General features: G+C 35.7%; 1 protein-coding gene across 5 annotated transcripts in view; it reads left to right on the top strand.

Annotated features, from left to right (window-relative positions):
- LRCH3 (leucine rich repeats and calponin homology domain containing 3) overlaps positions 1-13,314 on the top strand; it is a 160,344-nt gene that overhangs the window by 102,323 nt on the left and 44,707 nt on the right. For all 5 annotated transcript variants that reach the window (XM_027845198.1, XM_027845196.1, XM_027845197.1 and 2 more), the window contains exons 8-10: positions 2,174-2,294; positions 5,722-5,870; positions 11,744-11,820. In XM_027845198.1, coding sequence (XP_027700999.1) covers positions 2,174-2,294; positions 5,722-5,870; positions 11,744-11,820 — 347 coding nt within the window. The remainder of the gene's footprint in view (positions 1-2,173; positions 2,295-5,721; positions 5,871-11,743; positions 11,821-13,314) is intronic.

Raw genomic sequence — 13,314 nt, 5'->3', positions numbered from 1 at the left:
ATTTATAAATGAACTGATACCAAATAAAGCAGAACTAGAACTTCATACACAATAATTACCTCATTAAATATGACTAATGGTGAAACATATTTCACTACTTTTTGCATAGTGGTGAGGATATGTTGGTACAAAATATTACATTACAAAGGCAAGATTGCTCTTTTGTGGTAAGGGAGGGGTCAATGGAAAGCATATTGGGAAGTGACCACAGTGTCAAAAAAAAAAAAAAAGATGTCAGTAAAACTTTTAGAGCCTACATATATCTCTGTTTATGTTGAAAGATGTAAAAAAAAAAAAAACGCTATATTTTCGCATGGTGATTTTTTGTCTTTTTTCAGCATACAGCTATTTTTTTTCTTTAATTACCATGGTGGGCCAGTTAATACTCAGGAGCATTTGTACAGATAACCTAATTTGAATTAATTTAGTATGTATGGCAGTCCTCAAAATAATCAGAACCCAATTTAAACTCCTTGATGTATGGGGGAAAAAACTCTATAAAATACAGATTAAATGCCTATTACCTTTTCACTATATCATTAATTCTAACACAATTAATGACAATGAGCATTGGGTAGATATGCCATAATTCGCTAGTCAATGGTTTACATAAGGAAAGAAAACAGCCTACCCTATTCCAGACACTGTGCTAAGTACTTTGCAAATATTGCCTGCTTTGATCCTCAGAACAATCCTGGAAGGTAGGTGGTATTTGCCTCATTTTACAGTTGGGTAACTTGGGGCAGACAGGTTAAGTAACATGTCTAAAGTTAGTTAAGTATTTGAAGCTAAATTTGAACTCTAGTATTGAGCCAGGTCCAGTATTTTGTCCGCTAAGCCATATACCTGCCTGTAATTGGATTAGCTTGTAATATGGTTTACTTGCCTCAACAGCTAGTATGGGCCAGAGTCTTTGAGGCTTGTGTTATTCTTTGGGTTCTTGTTGCCAAAACATTTAAGGTTTCTGGGGATAGGATCCTTTCAGGGAGAAACTTAATTGCTGCCTTTTAGAAATAGGAATAGGGTGTCTCAGCTTTCACATCAATTCAACAGTTTAGTAATTATTTATTTATTTAGCAAGTACTATGTGCAAAGCACTAAAATTTGAAGGAGGTACAGAGATAGAGTACAATGCCTTATACATAGAAGGCAATTTAATTTGATCCCTCTTTCTTCCTTTCCTATTTTTCTTTGCCTGCTACATAGTCATACTCCTTCCTTGAATCTTCCTTCTTCCTTTCATTACTGTTTACTTTTGTCTACCTCTGCAGAGCAAATTGGCAACCTCCCTACCTCCCCAACAAAACTCTTTAATCTAGACCACCTACTAATTCAAGCTTCACTTGTTCTCATTTCTGGTTCCTCAGAACAAAAAGGAAAGAGTTGAGTTAAGACAGTACCCAGGAACAATCTCAGGAACGATTGAAGAAAAGGTGTTCTTAACTCTTTTCTGAGATAAATCAAGGGGAAAGCATTGTAGATGGTGTAGGACAGGGGTGTCAGACCTGGTCCATATGTGGCATACCCCGAACTAGATTAAAATGTAGTTGGGAAATGTTTAAGAAAATAGAATACAGTATAACTTAGATAATTTATGGTTTTCTGCAGAAATATATTTCTATTTGAATTTGACAAGACTATAGGAGACTGATAGTTGGAACACAACTATTTTCTGAAATTAGTAGGGCAAGGTGGTTTAGTGAAGTTTCTAGGTGATAGTTAACTATTTAGGGAAAAGAAAGAAAAGTAAAACCAAATGAGTATCTATTTCCAACTGATGAGATTGAAAAAGGAATCAACCTTATAACCACTTCTATTGTAGATAAATTTTTATAAATTTTTTCAACTTTATTTTTTCTGTTTTGTTTAATGACCATATTTGTGTTTTTCAAGGCAAGTTTATTGGGTTTCAGCTTTTTTTATTTTTTATTCAACCACCATTTATTGTACTCTTTCTATAAAAAATGTTTCTGAGCTTCTAAGAAGTGACTTAAAAATGAACTTTTGTAACACAACACATACCTGACTTGGACATTGGCTCTGTTTGTTCATATATTTGACTGTTATGTATAAAATTTTCAGTTCACATTTAGATATTAATCCATGCTTCATATATTTATATTGACTAAAGTTAGAAATAACATTTCTTTATTGTCTTTAATATTTTGTAAAGCCTACAGATGAATTTTCAGATTTACCTTTGCGAGTAGCAGAGATCACTAAAGAACAGAGACTGCGAAGAGAAAGCCAATACCAAGAAAACCGAGGCAGCACAGTGGTAACAAATGGTGGAGGTAAATATACATTGATGACATCTAAATTGTTCAATGCTTCTTACATCTTCTTCCCTTTATTCTAGTTCCTGTAGTTTCTTTTCTGTCCCTGCAGCTTTTTTCTCTTCATTTTTGATTTCAGAAAATTGTTTTGTGTGTGTGATGGGGTGCTTGGGTGCTTGTACTCAGACTTCACTTCCAAGATTATATTTCTCCCTAGCCTTTCTTGAGAGAAAAGGAGACAGGAGACCGTTGATTGGGCAATGGGAGGGAAGGCCTATTCCCCATGGTTACATCAGCCCCTGGCTAATGTGCACAATAGTAGCCCAAGGTCACATCCACTCTCGGACTAATTCCAAGAGCACAATAACACCTCAGTAGGTATCCATTTGCATCAGCTTGGACAAGCCCACCTCCATCCTGTTGCCCTATCCCTGACAATTTTCTCTTCAGCTGAAAGACCCTATCTCTGGCAGTAACTCAGGAGTGGGCCCAGTGAGGCAAACTATCTCTTTCTGTTAGAAGAACAAGCTGACCTCTGTAGAATTTCCTTTGTACTATCTTGTATCAACAAAATTATCATGTACTGTTTCCCACAGTTATTGTATACGATCCAGAGGTCAGGTTATATACATCACCTCCTGAAACTATCTTGTTACAGACATAATAGACCAAAAATACACTCCTTAGCAGTAGTAAATAACACCTGTGACTAAGGTTGTATGTTATCACCTAATTAGCATACTTGGCACACAATTCAGTACTTTAGCATCATTCTTGTTAGGTTGCGGGTTCCCTAGGGAGCTCTGCCCACCTTGGCAAGTTCCCTAAGGAGCTCTACCCACTATGGCAAGTTCCTTAAGGAGCTCTGCCCACTATATTAGAGTTAAAATAAACTTTTTGCCCCCTGACTGGAAGACTGCTTGAGTCTGCGAATTCGTTCCAGATGACCCAGTCCTATAATTAGGTCCTTGAGAGGTCCTTGAACCCCTCAAACCGCATCATGTGGACTTGATTCCAAATGTAGCAGCTTCATAATACAGTTTTAATTATTGTTTCCAAAATTCTTTTCTTCTTTTAATATTTTTCATATCCTTTACTGTTTGGGGGAAAACCTTAATGAAAATAAAACCAAAAACTTTTGTGTTGTTGCTGTAAACATTTTAATCTCCTTCTAGGTAGCGTGCAACTTCCATCAAAACCGTAGGCAGGTGGCAGTAATTTTTGGCCCATATTTAGAAAGGAAAGTGACTGTTACTTTGTTATATTTGAGCTTGTGTTTTCCCCAAAATTATGCCCTTTCAGAGCATTTGTATCTTAATCTCATTTACTTGAGTAATTTAAAAAGTGACCATTATTCTGGATCAAAGATTAGTAAAAGGGAGCTCTTGACTCTCGTCTCCCAAGTAATCCTCATGGTAGCCTACTTGTTTTACCATTCTGTTCAGGTATCATTTATCTAGAAGTTCATTGTATCATTAAGTCTTGTGACTTAAAGATAGGAGGGACTTAGAGATCTTGCTCAGTCCTCTAGTTTTACAAATGAGGAAACTAAGGCCCACTGAGATGACATCAAGTACACTTGCTCATATTTTCAGTCCTAAAGATGATCAAGGAGCATCTAGGTGGCATAGTAGATAGAGTGCTAGGCCTGGAGTCAGGAAGACTTGAGTTCAAATCTGGCCTCAGACTCTTCCTAGCTGTGTGACCCTGAACAAGTCACTTAACCCTATTTGATTCAATTTCCTCGTCTGTACAATGAGCTGGAGAAGGAAATGGCAAACCACTCTAGTATCTTTGCCAAGAAAACCCCAAATGGGGTCACAGAGAGTCAGACACAACTGAAATGACTGAAAAACAAACAACAAAGATGATCAAAAATGACATCTCCTCTGTGTTTCCTAAATTTTTTTCTCCCCACTTCTTTTGGGTGCTAGTTTCTTTTTTTGTTTTCTTTTCCTCACCATCAGAAACATTACTATTATCCATTTCTGATACGTAACAATTCCTGAATAGTTTGTCATTTTAACAGTTCAGTTATTCCTTGTGATATTATTTTGGCTATAACGTGGACTGGGCCTAGACTGGCAGAGACAAGCAAATTGAAATAAAATTTATAGTTTGGTTTTTCTGTGAGATAGGAATCTTTTCTCCTTTACATTAGTACAATAGTGATAACTTGGAAATTTATCTTTTACATTAATTTAATTTGGTGAAGTACCAGAGTTATTGACATATGAGAAACTTGTGGTGTGGAAACCATCTCCAGCACTTGAAGTCAACAGCTGCTCTTAGTTGCCTAGGGCTCACTGAGGAATTAAATGACTTACTGTAGTCAAACAGCAAGTATTTTTCAGAGGCAGGACTAATACCCAGGTCCTCCTGATTCCAATGCCAGCTCTCTATGTATTTTGCCATACTACCTGTAAATTGAAATGTGGAATTATTTTAGAAACAAATCAGAAAGGAAAAGTTGTTCTTGAATAAAAGAACAATTTATTTCCTTTATGTTCCATTATTTAACTGTTATTTTAAAAAGGACCCCCAAATTTGACTTGCAATGATAGATAGGCTGGTCACTACTTAGAAGAATCAACATACTTATACTTATTAACATTTTTTTTCTGCCATGCATTTTGAGAAGAAAAAAAAGTTTTGGTTGCCTTCATATCTCTGTAAACCATCAAACAACAATCCCCCTGCTCCATAATTGCACTAGTAATAATCCTGCCACCAATAAAGTTATGTTTAAGCAGGATATTATTTGGCCTCATCAAGTTAAAAAAAGACTATTAGAGCTGCATCAGAGTATTTGCTACAGGTTATATATAGGATTAAAAGAATGAAAAATTAGTTAACATTCATTCTTCTACCTCATCCAGTTTCTTCTCACTCTCTACCCTCCTTTTCACAGTTTACTAGCTCAAGGGAAATAAGAAGAAATATGTAGTTGTCACTTATCTAGTGTACTTTTAATTCTATGAGAAGACATAAGCTATGAGCTGAACCCAAGGAACTCACTTCTCAAACCAGTACTTGAAAACAAATCTAAATGTAAACAATATCTTTCAGTCACTTAAAAGTAAGCTGGCTCTCTCACAAGTATAAATAGCCTTATCCAAAACTGTGAGGAATTGTTGGAAGAATGAAACAAGAATGAAAAGATGAAAAAACTCATGACAGTAACTTTGCCAGTAATTATATTCTTTCGTAAAAGGGAAGGTAACTAAAATAAATTTTTCTGATAGTGGCTGTAGAACAGATCACAGACATACATATAACTTGATCTCCTTTTAAAGTGGATAGTGTCAGTGAAAAGGTGTGGTGGGTCAGTAGTCTAGAGGAGTCATTCAAGTAAATATGACACTTAATAGCTTCTGTTTCTTTCTCCACTGTTATTTAATCTGAATGCTTTTTCTGGTGTGCATATGTGTTTCTCTATGTCAAGTGGAACATGAACTGGATCAGATTGACTATATCGACAGCTGTGCTACAGAAGAAGAGGAGGAAGAGATGAGGCAACCCAAGTGCCTGGATTCAGACAGCCTCAGCTCACAATTCACATCATATATTGAACAGCGGCGAATTTCTCATGAGGTAGTACAGATATTTAAACTCAAGTATGTTCCTATTCCTTGGTAAAAGTCTTCATGATAGTGTGAAATTCTTTAGTCTCAGAGTGACTACTGACAATATGACTTCATTCTTCAGGTATTAATATTGCTTTATTTTGTGAAGAATTAATTTTCAAATTTAATTCTCTGGTTCTGCAGGTATATTTTAAGAGCAGTTATTGACTCCAAGTAGGTTTTGAATCCAGCTGTCAATCAAGGACAATTATTTCATAGTTTAGAAGGGCAATAAATGAGATTCCCAAAGTAAGCTATTAGTTGTTTTTTTTTTTTATAGTGAAGCAACTAAAAAAAATGAATACTTCCCCCCCTTACTAAATCTGGCCTATATATTGACATGTTCAGTAATTACAAATAAAACTAAAAAGTTGTTCTTTAGCAGTAGTCATTCAGTTAGTAAACATTTATTAAACACCAGCCCTTTGCCAGGCACTGTGCTGAGCACTGAGGATACAAAAAGGAACAAAAAGTCCCAACTATGAAAGAGTTTACAATCTAATGTAAACACTCAAGGTAAAATAGGATTAAATTGTTAAGATTAGTTATTTGATATTTAATCACACAGAATGTAAATTAATTATCAGTAAAATTAACTATTTGGATATTTCTGCAGTGAGCTGCACAAAATGGCCTTAGCTAACCAATAGAGCATTCAGCCCACTGCCATCTGCAAAAGGTCTTTTTCAAATTCCAGTGGTGCAAAGTAGAAGCAAGACACATAAGTATTTCTATTCAAAAACAACAAAGAAGTTGGGTCTACTTGTGAGTAGGATGTTGATGTCTAGAAATACTCAAAGACTCAAAACAGGGTTTATTTGAAATGTACTTCAGACCTTTTTGGAAAATTATATACTTAGTTCCTTAGAAGCAGAGTGTGATCACTTCAAGACTATGAGTGTATTCGTTGGGATTATTTTTATTCTTATAAAAAAGAAAGAAAGCCTTTGACTTTTCTATTTAAATACTTCTGTACATAATACTTTTTTTGTTGAGGTTATAAGACATCTTATTTGTAAAGCTGGATTGTATCGTATTAGCCAAAAGTGGTACAACTTGGAGATAACACTGGGCCAGCTGAATGATGAATATATTTATGATTCACGCTACAGGAGCAAAGGGCAGCTCATTTGCTGCGTGATTTACAATGACATGTTATGATCTTGACAACAAATTCTTTTATTTGTTTCTTTCATTATTTTGTGGCTATGTTAAGGGTTCATTGTCAAATTTAATGTTATTTTTAAAAATAAAATGCTTATTAGAGCATTATTTAAACTGACACAATAGCCCCCATTAACATGCTATAAAATAATTTGTAATTTCTTAATCCAAGTCAGTTTATCATATACAATTATTGTTTATTCTGTACCTTTTAAAATCGTTGTGCTTGTTTGAAAACTTGATCCCTTTAAAAATATGATGAAGTACTTTTACCTTACATGACTTAAAATTCAATGAGAAAATGTTCTTTGACAGCTTCTCTAACATTGGCAAAGTATTTGCATAACAAATTTATTGTTTGCTTAAAAACTCGTTGATGATTGAATGAGGCCTGCACTATGACATTTAAAATAGTATGGGAATATCCCTTGCTTGAATGTCTGAAGCAGTGAGGGTGACAGTAAGCTCTCTTCCTTTTTTCCCCATCTCTATGCTGCTATGATGTCTCTATTGTACATACTTCACTACTTCAAAATAGCAAATGGGGACTCCCTCCACCAAAGTGTATGACAACAATAATTCCATATTTACTATAGATAGTTTTCCCAAATTAATAGCCAAAAAATTTTACCAGCAGTGGCCAATCTCTTGGTGATGAATATCTCCAAACTTAGCTAGGCTGTGTCAGTCGTCAGCCTCGCATTGATTTTGTACCTGCACTGTGATTACAGAGAAGGACAAAGAAAAAAGTCCCTGCTCTTAAGTGCCCTGCTCACAATGTAATGGAGGAAAAAACATGCAAACAACTGTATACAAACAAGATATATGTGGGATAAATTGGCAGGGGAATGAAGGTAGTTATTCTCCAGCAGAAGGCACTGAGGTTAAAATTAAGGCTTCTTGGAGAAAGTGAAATATGATCTGAAACCTGAAAGAAGCCAGGGAAGCTAGGAGACATAGATGAAGTGAGGGAGCATTCCAGACATGGGGGACTGCCAGCGAAAATGCTCGTAGTTGAAAAGTGAAGTGTCCTATGGAAAGAATAGCAAAAAGGACAGGGTCACTTAATCCTAGCATGTGTGGGGGTTGTAAGGAGTAAGAAACTGGAAAGGTAGAAAAGGAATAGATTATGAAAGGCTTTGAAGAGGATTTTATATTTGATCCTGGAAGTAATAGGGAGCCACTGGAGTTTATTGAATAGAGGAATGACAGAGTCTGGCCTGCACTTTAGTAAGATGAATTGGACAGTTGAGTGGAGGAAGGACTAGAGTAGAGGGAGTCTTGTGACAGGGAAACCAGCCAGCATGCTATGTCATTAATCTAGGCATGAGATGATGACCTTACCAGGGTGGTAGGAGTGTCAGAGAAGAGAAGAGGGCATATTCAGGAGATGTTATGAAGGTAAAAATCGACAAGCTTTGACAACAGATTGGATATAAAGGGTGAGAGAGAATGAGGAATTGAGGATGACACTTAGCTTGTGAGCCTGGGTCTCTGGGAAGATGTTAGTTCCCTCTACAGTAATAGGGAAATTAGGAAGATGGGAGGTTTAGGGGGGAAGATGAGTTCAGTTTTGGATATTTTGAGTTTGAGACTTTAAATCAGAAGAGAAATTAGGGCAGGATTGTTAGATTTGAGAATCATTAGGCACAGAGATGGTAATTGAATCCGTGGAAGCTAATGAGGAAACCACATGAAGAAATATGGAGGGAGAACGGAAAAGGGATCAGAACAGAGTCCTTTTGGTCACCCACTGATAGCAAGTATAATCTGGATGAATATATAGCAAAGGAGACTGTGGAGCAGTTAGATAGATAAGAGGAAAACCGGGAGAGAAGAGAGTATCAAGGAGAAGAGGGCGATCGACAGAGTCAGAGGCTGCAGAGAATTTCAGGAGAATGAGGACTGAGAAAAGCTCATTCGATTTGGCGGCAGAGCATTTATTAGTAACCTTAGAGAGAGTAGATTGGGTTGAATTTATGCGGTTGAAAGCTAGACTGCAAAGAATTGAGAAGAGAGTGAGAGAAAAGGAAAAGGAAGTACCTATTGTAAATAGCCTTCTCCAGGAGTTTAAATAACCACAAAAGGGAGAAGAAAGAGAGTAGTAGTCAGAATGAACAGATCAAATAGGACAAAAGACTATAACCTGCCACTGACTGATATTCAGAGCCTTTCTAACTTTATAGAACTCATCAGATCCTGAGTTCTACTGGTATGACCTTTGAGAAACCAGAGTCATCTATCTCTACACTGCATGCAGTAAGGTATCAGAGCAGAGTTTTGTAGAGGACACAACTATTTTAATCCTGTTAAAAGTAACCTTTTTCTCACCTGTATTTGTGAACTTGCCAATGATATTTCTGTTCTGCTAGGTGTATTATGATAGAGTACTATGGAGGCATAGTAATGGTCCCTCTTCCTTTTTTAGGCACACATTACACATTAATATTAGGAAATTAATGTCCTGTGATAAGATGTATGGTAAGAATGATGATAAGATTTCAGTGCAGGAAATATAAAAGGACAGCTACCTTCTTGTTTTGGAAATCTCTTGTTTAAGCTGAGATTCCTAAATTTTAATTAACAAATTTGTCTCTGACAAACATGTTGGCTAGAATGTGGGGTACTTGGGTTTTTTTACATAGCATTATACAAAAAATAAGAATTACATTTTACAGCATCTTGATATTATCAGATAGCCTTGTAACTGCACATGTACTTATCAACAGCAACAATTTATGATAGGGACATAGTAAAGAAAATTAATTTACCTAATGAGCTCTCCATTGCTAGACATATATCATATCATATCATATTATATTATATTAATTATATTATATTATATTATTACATCAGGTATAATGTAAAAGAGATTCATCTACTGTGTAAAAGGTTGAACTAGATGACCTCTAAGGTTCCTTCTGTCTCTTAAGATTCTCTGTTACTATACTATGTGTTTATGTAATCTGTGCAGAGTAAAATATAGTTTTATGAAATACTAGAAGTGTTGTGGGTAGGTGAATATGTTTGTGCTTATGTATAACTGCTTGCACTAAATTCCTACTCATAGTCTCCACTGTGGTGTGAAGGTGACTCTAGTTCTCTGATAATAGAGCACTAGCAAGATCAGCTAAGCTGAAAAGCATTGAATATGGGTATATTGACAAGTGTTACATCTCTGTCCTGTGATGAGTCTAGCTAAATCAGAGGCTTACTACCAGTTTGGCCATAGGGGAATAAACTTCTAGATCATAGTACATTTCAAAGGCTATCTATATCTACTCAGTTGTAGTAGGAAAATCACAGATCCTTGAAATATTGAAGTATATACTTCTGACCTTCCACCAAGGTCCTACTGTGATGGTTCATCAAGGCATGGAGAATTTACAGAGTTTTGGGTTTTTGGTTTTTTTTGTTTCTGTTTTTTGGAGAGGCAGTTGGGGTTAAGTGACTTGCCCAGCGTCACACAGCTAGTGAGTGTCATGTGTCTGAGGCCGAATTTGAACTCAGGTCTTCCTGATTCCAGGACCAGTGCTCTATTCACTTTACCACCTAGCTGCCCGGAAAAGTTACAGTTTTTGAAGGTTATCATCATCATCACCATCAACTACATTTCTGTGGTACTTTAAGATTTGCAGAGTGCTTTACACACTTTATCTCATTTAATTCTAACAATAACCTTTTGAAGTAGATACTTAGTATTATCCCCATTTTACAGATGAGGAAACTGAGACTTGGAGAGAGGTTAAATGACTTAGCCAGGGTCATACAACTAGGAAGTGTCGGAGGCCCGTTTCTAACCAACATCTTCCTGATTCCAAATCCAGCATTATTTACCAATCCAAACTGATTTTCCAGAAAAGTACAAGTTCTACAGTGTCCTAACCAAGTAAAAAGGGATTCATATAGCTAATGAGACCTACTTTGTCAGTTGTCCAAGGACCAGCCTAAGTCTAGAAAGTTCTATCACCACAAAGTTCTCCACCAGGTAGTGAATTTTTTATCTCCAGCAACTCAGGAAAAAATTGTACTAAGGTAAAATGGGTGGCATAGTAGAGGGAGCACTGGGCTTGAGCAGGAAGACCTGAGTTCAAATCTGGCCTCAGGTATTTACTACCTCTGTGACCCGGGACACACTACTTAACCTCTGTCCACCTCAATTTACTCAATAGTAAAATTGGGATAATAATAGCACATATGCTCCCTGAATTGTTCTGAGATCAAATGAGATATTCATAAAGCACTTATCATAGTGTCTGGCACATAGTAGATGTTTGTTCCCTTCTTCCTGTCCTCCCCCTGAGGTATGAAAGGGTTGCAGTCTGAATTGATATAGGGAACACACAAACCAGTAAAATCATTGGTCCTTGAAGTATTAAAATAGGTATTAAGGCTAACCAACACCTTGGTATAGTGGATAGAGCATTGACCTCTGAGACAAGGAGATGCCAATAAAATCACAAGTCCAGTCCAAAGAAAAAAGATCATAGATTAGAATAATGCTAAAAGGCCATGTTGATAAAATATAATCTATAGATTCTGCTAAGCTATTTATAATCTAAGACACAAAATCCCTGATTACATAGTTCAGTATATAACTGAACTACTACATAATTCATAGTTCAAAATTTAGGATATATATGTTAAATTTGATGTTTCATCTTTATTTGGGTTTAGAATTCACCAGTAAAGCCAGTACCCATTAGAGATTTTCAAAGAACAGAAGACACCAGGAGATACTCTCATCAAAACAGGTATGAAAAATCAGGTCATGTTATTCATAATCATTCACTTTGCAATTAAAATTCAGTGACAAGAGTTTTAGGGATACTGAATTAGAAAAGACTTACTCAGGTTCTGAATTTTTAGAGAGCTATTCAACAAAGAAAAATATATCTTTCCTGACTGAAAAGTTTTGAATAAAGTGACTCAGTTATATAATATAATTTATAGTACAATTAACCTAATAATTTTTGTTAGGCCTGATACATTTTTCTTAAATTAAAATTATGTATGTAAAACTCTAGTCAAACCTAAAATCTTTCAAAAAATAGATGACCTATACCACTTATTCAAGATATATTAAAATAAGCTTTTTTCAATCCCAATTTAAGATTCCTGTTCACCTTTTTATTGCATAATTAATTTGAAGACTATTGTATATTAGCCTTCTGTAGTATTTTAAGTGAAATAAAATTTCTTATAAAATTTTACTGAACACTTAAAAGTTGAAATGATCTGCCTTAAAAATTTTACTGAACACTTAAAAGTATGAAATGATCTGCCTTAAAACTTGGAAGAGCTTGTTCATTTGTAGGTTAAGGAGATGAAGAAAAGCAAAAACAAAATATTATTCTCATTTTACAGTCAGGGAAACTGAGACATGAACCATTAGTCATGTGCTCATAGTAGTGTTTTCCACTAATGATCTTTGTATTCAAGGTGCTTCCAAAATTGGCTCCTTAGGGCTTAGAAAGATTCCTCTCATCTCAGAATTCTAAAAACTCATTGTTTATAAGCTGAATAAAGGAAGAAAGCTCCAAGGTCTTTAGGGTTTTGCTTCCCTAATATTTAGGACAGAAATAAAGACTAAACCAGTCATTTCATTGGAATAAGAAACTCTTTGATGAGTAAACTCACTCTACCAATGCAAATCAACACTTTCTGTGTAAGTTATAGTCTTAGAGTTGCCTGGAGCCCTGAGAACTTAAGTTACTGGCCTCGGGTCTCACAGCCAAAAGAAAATGAATATAATAGCATTAAAAGAAGCAGTTCCTTAAAGATGAAGGTCTCATTTCCAAGACACATAAGGATCTTATTCAAATGTGTAAGAATAAGCTATTCCCAAATGATAAATTGTCAAAGGACATGAATAAGCAGTTCTCAAAGGAAGAACTCAGAACTATCAAGAGCTAGATTAAAAAAATGCTCTAAAGCACAAATGATTAAAGAAATACAAATAAAACAACTCTGAGGTTCCACCTCAATGACACTTATTTGGGAGAAGAGACTGGGGTAGGATAAGCATATTAATGTGTACTGTTGGTAGTTTTGAATTGTCCCAGGCGTTCTGGAAAGCATTGGAAATATTTAATTAGTACTTTTTGCTCTAGCAAAGAATTAGAAACTAAGGGGTGCCCATCAGTTGGGGAAAGCTTGAACAAATTATGGCATGTGAGTATAATGGAATATTATTGCTATGCAAGAACTAGTGATAGGAATGTCCTCACCCTCAAACAGAAGAAAAG

This window comes from Vombatus ursinus, unplaced genomic scaffold (genome assembly GCF_900497805.2).
Source record: "Vombatus ursinus unplaced genomic scaffold, bare-nosed wombat genome assembly UNPS02014959.1, whole genome shotgun sequence".
In the NCBI taxonomy this organism is placed as follows: Eukaryota; Metazoa; Chordata; class Mammalia; order Diprotodontia; family Vombatidae; genus Vombatus; species Vombatus ursinus.
The sequence above is the reverse complement of the archived record's forward strand: the minus strand, read 5'-3'. Positions and strand labels throughout refer to the sequence as shown.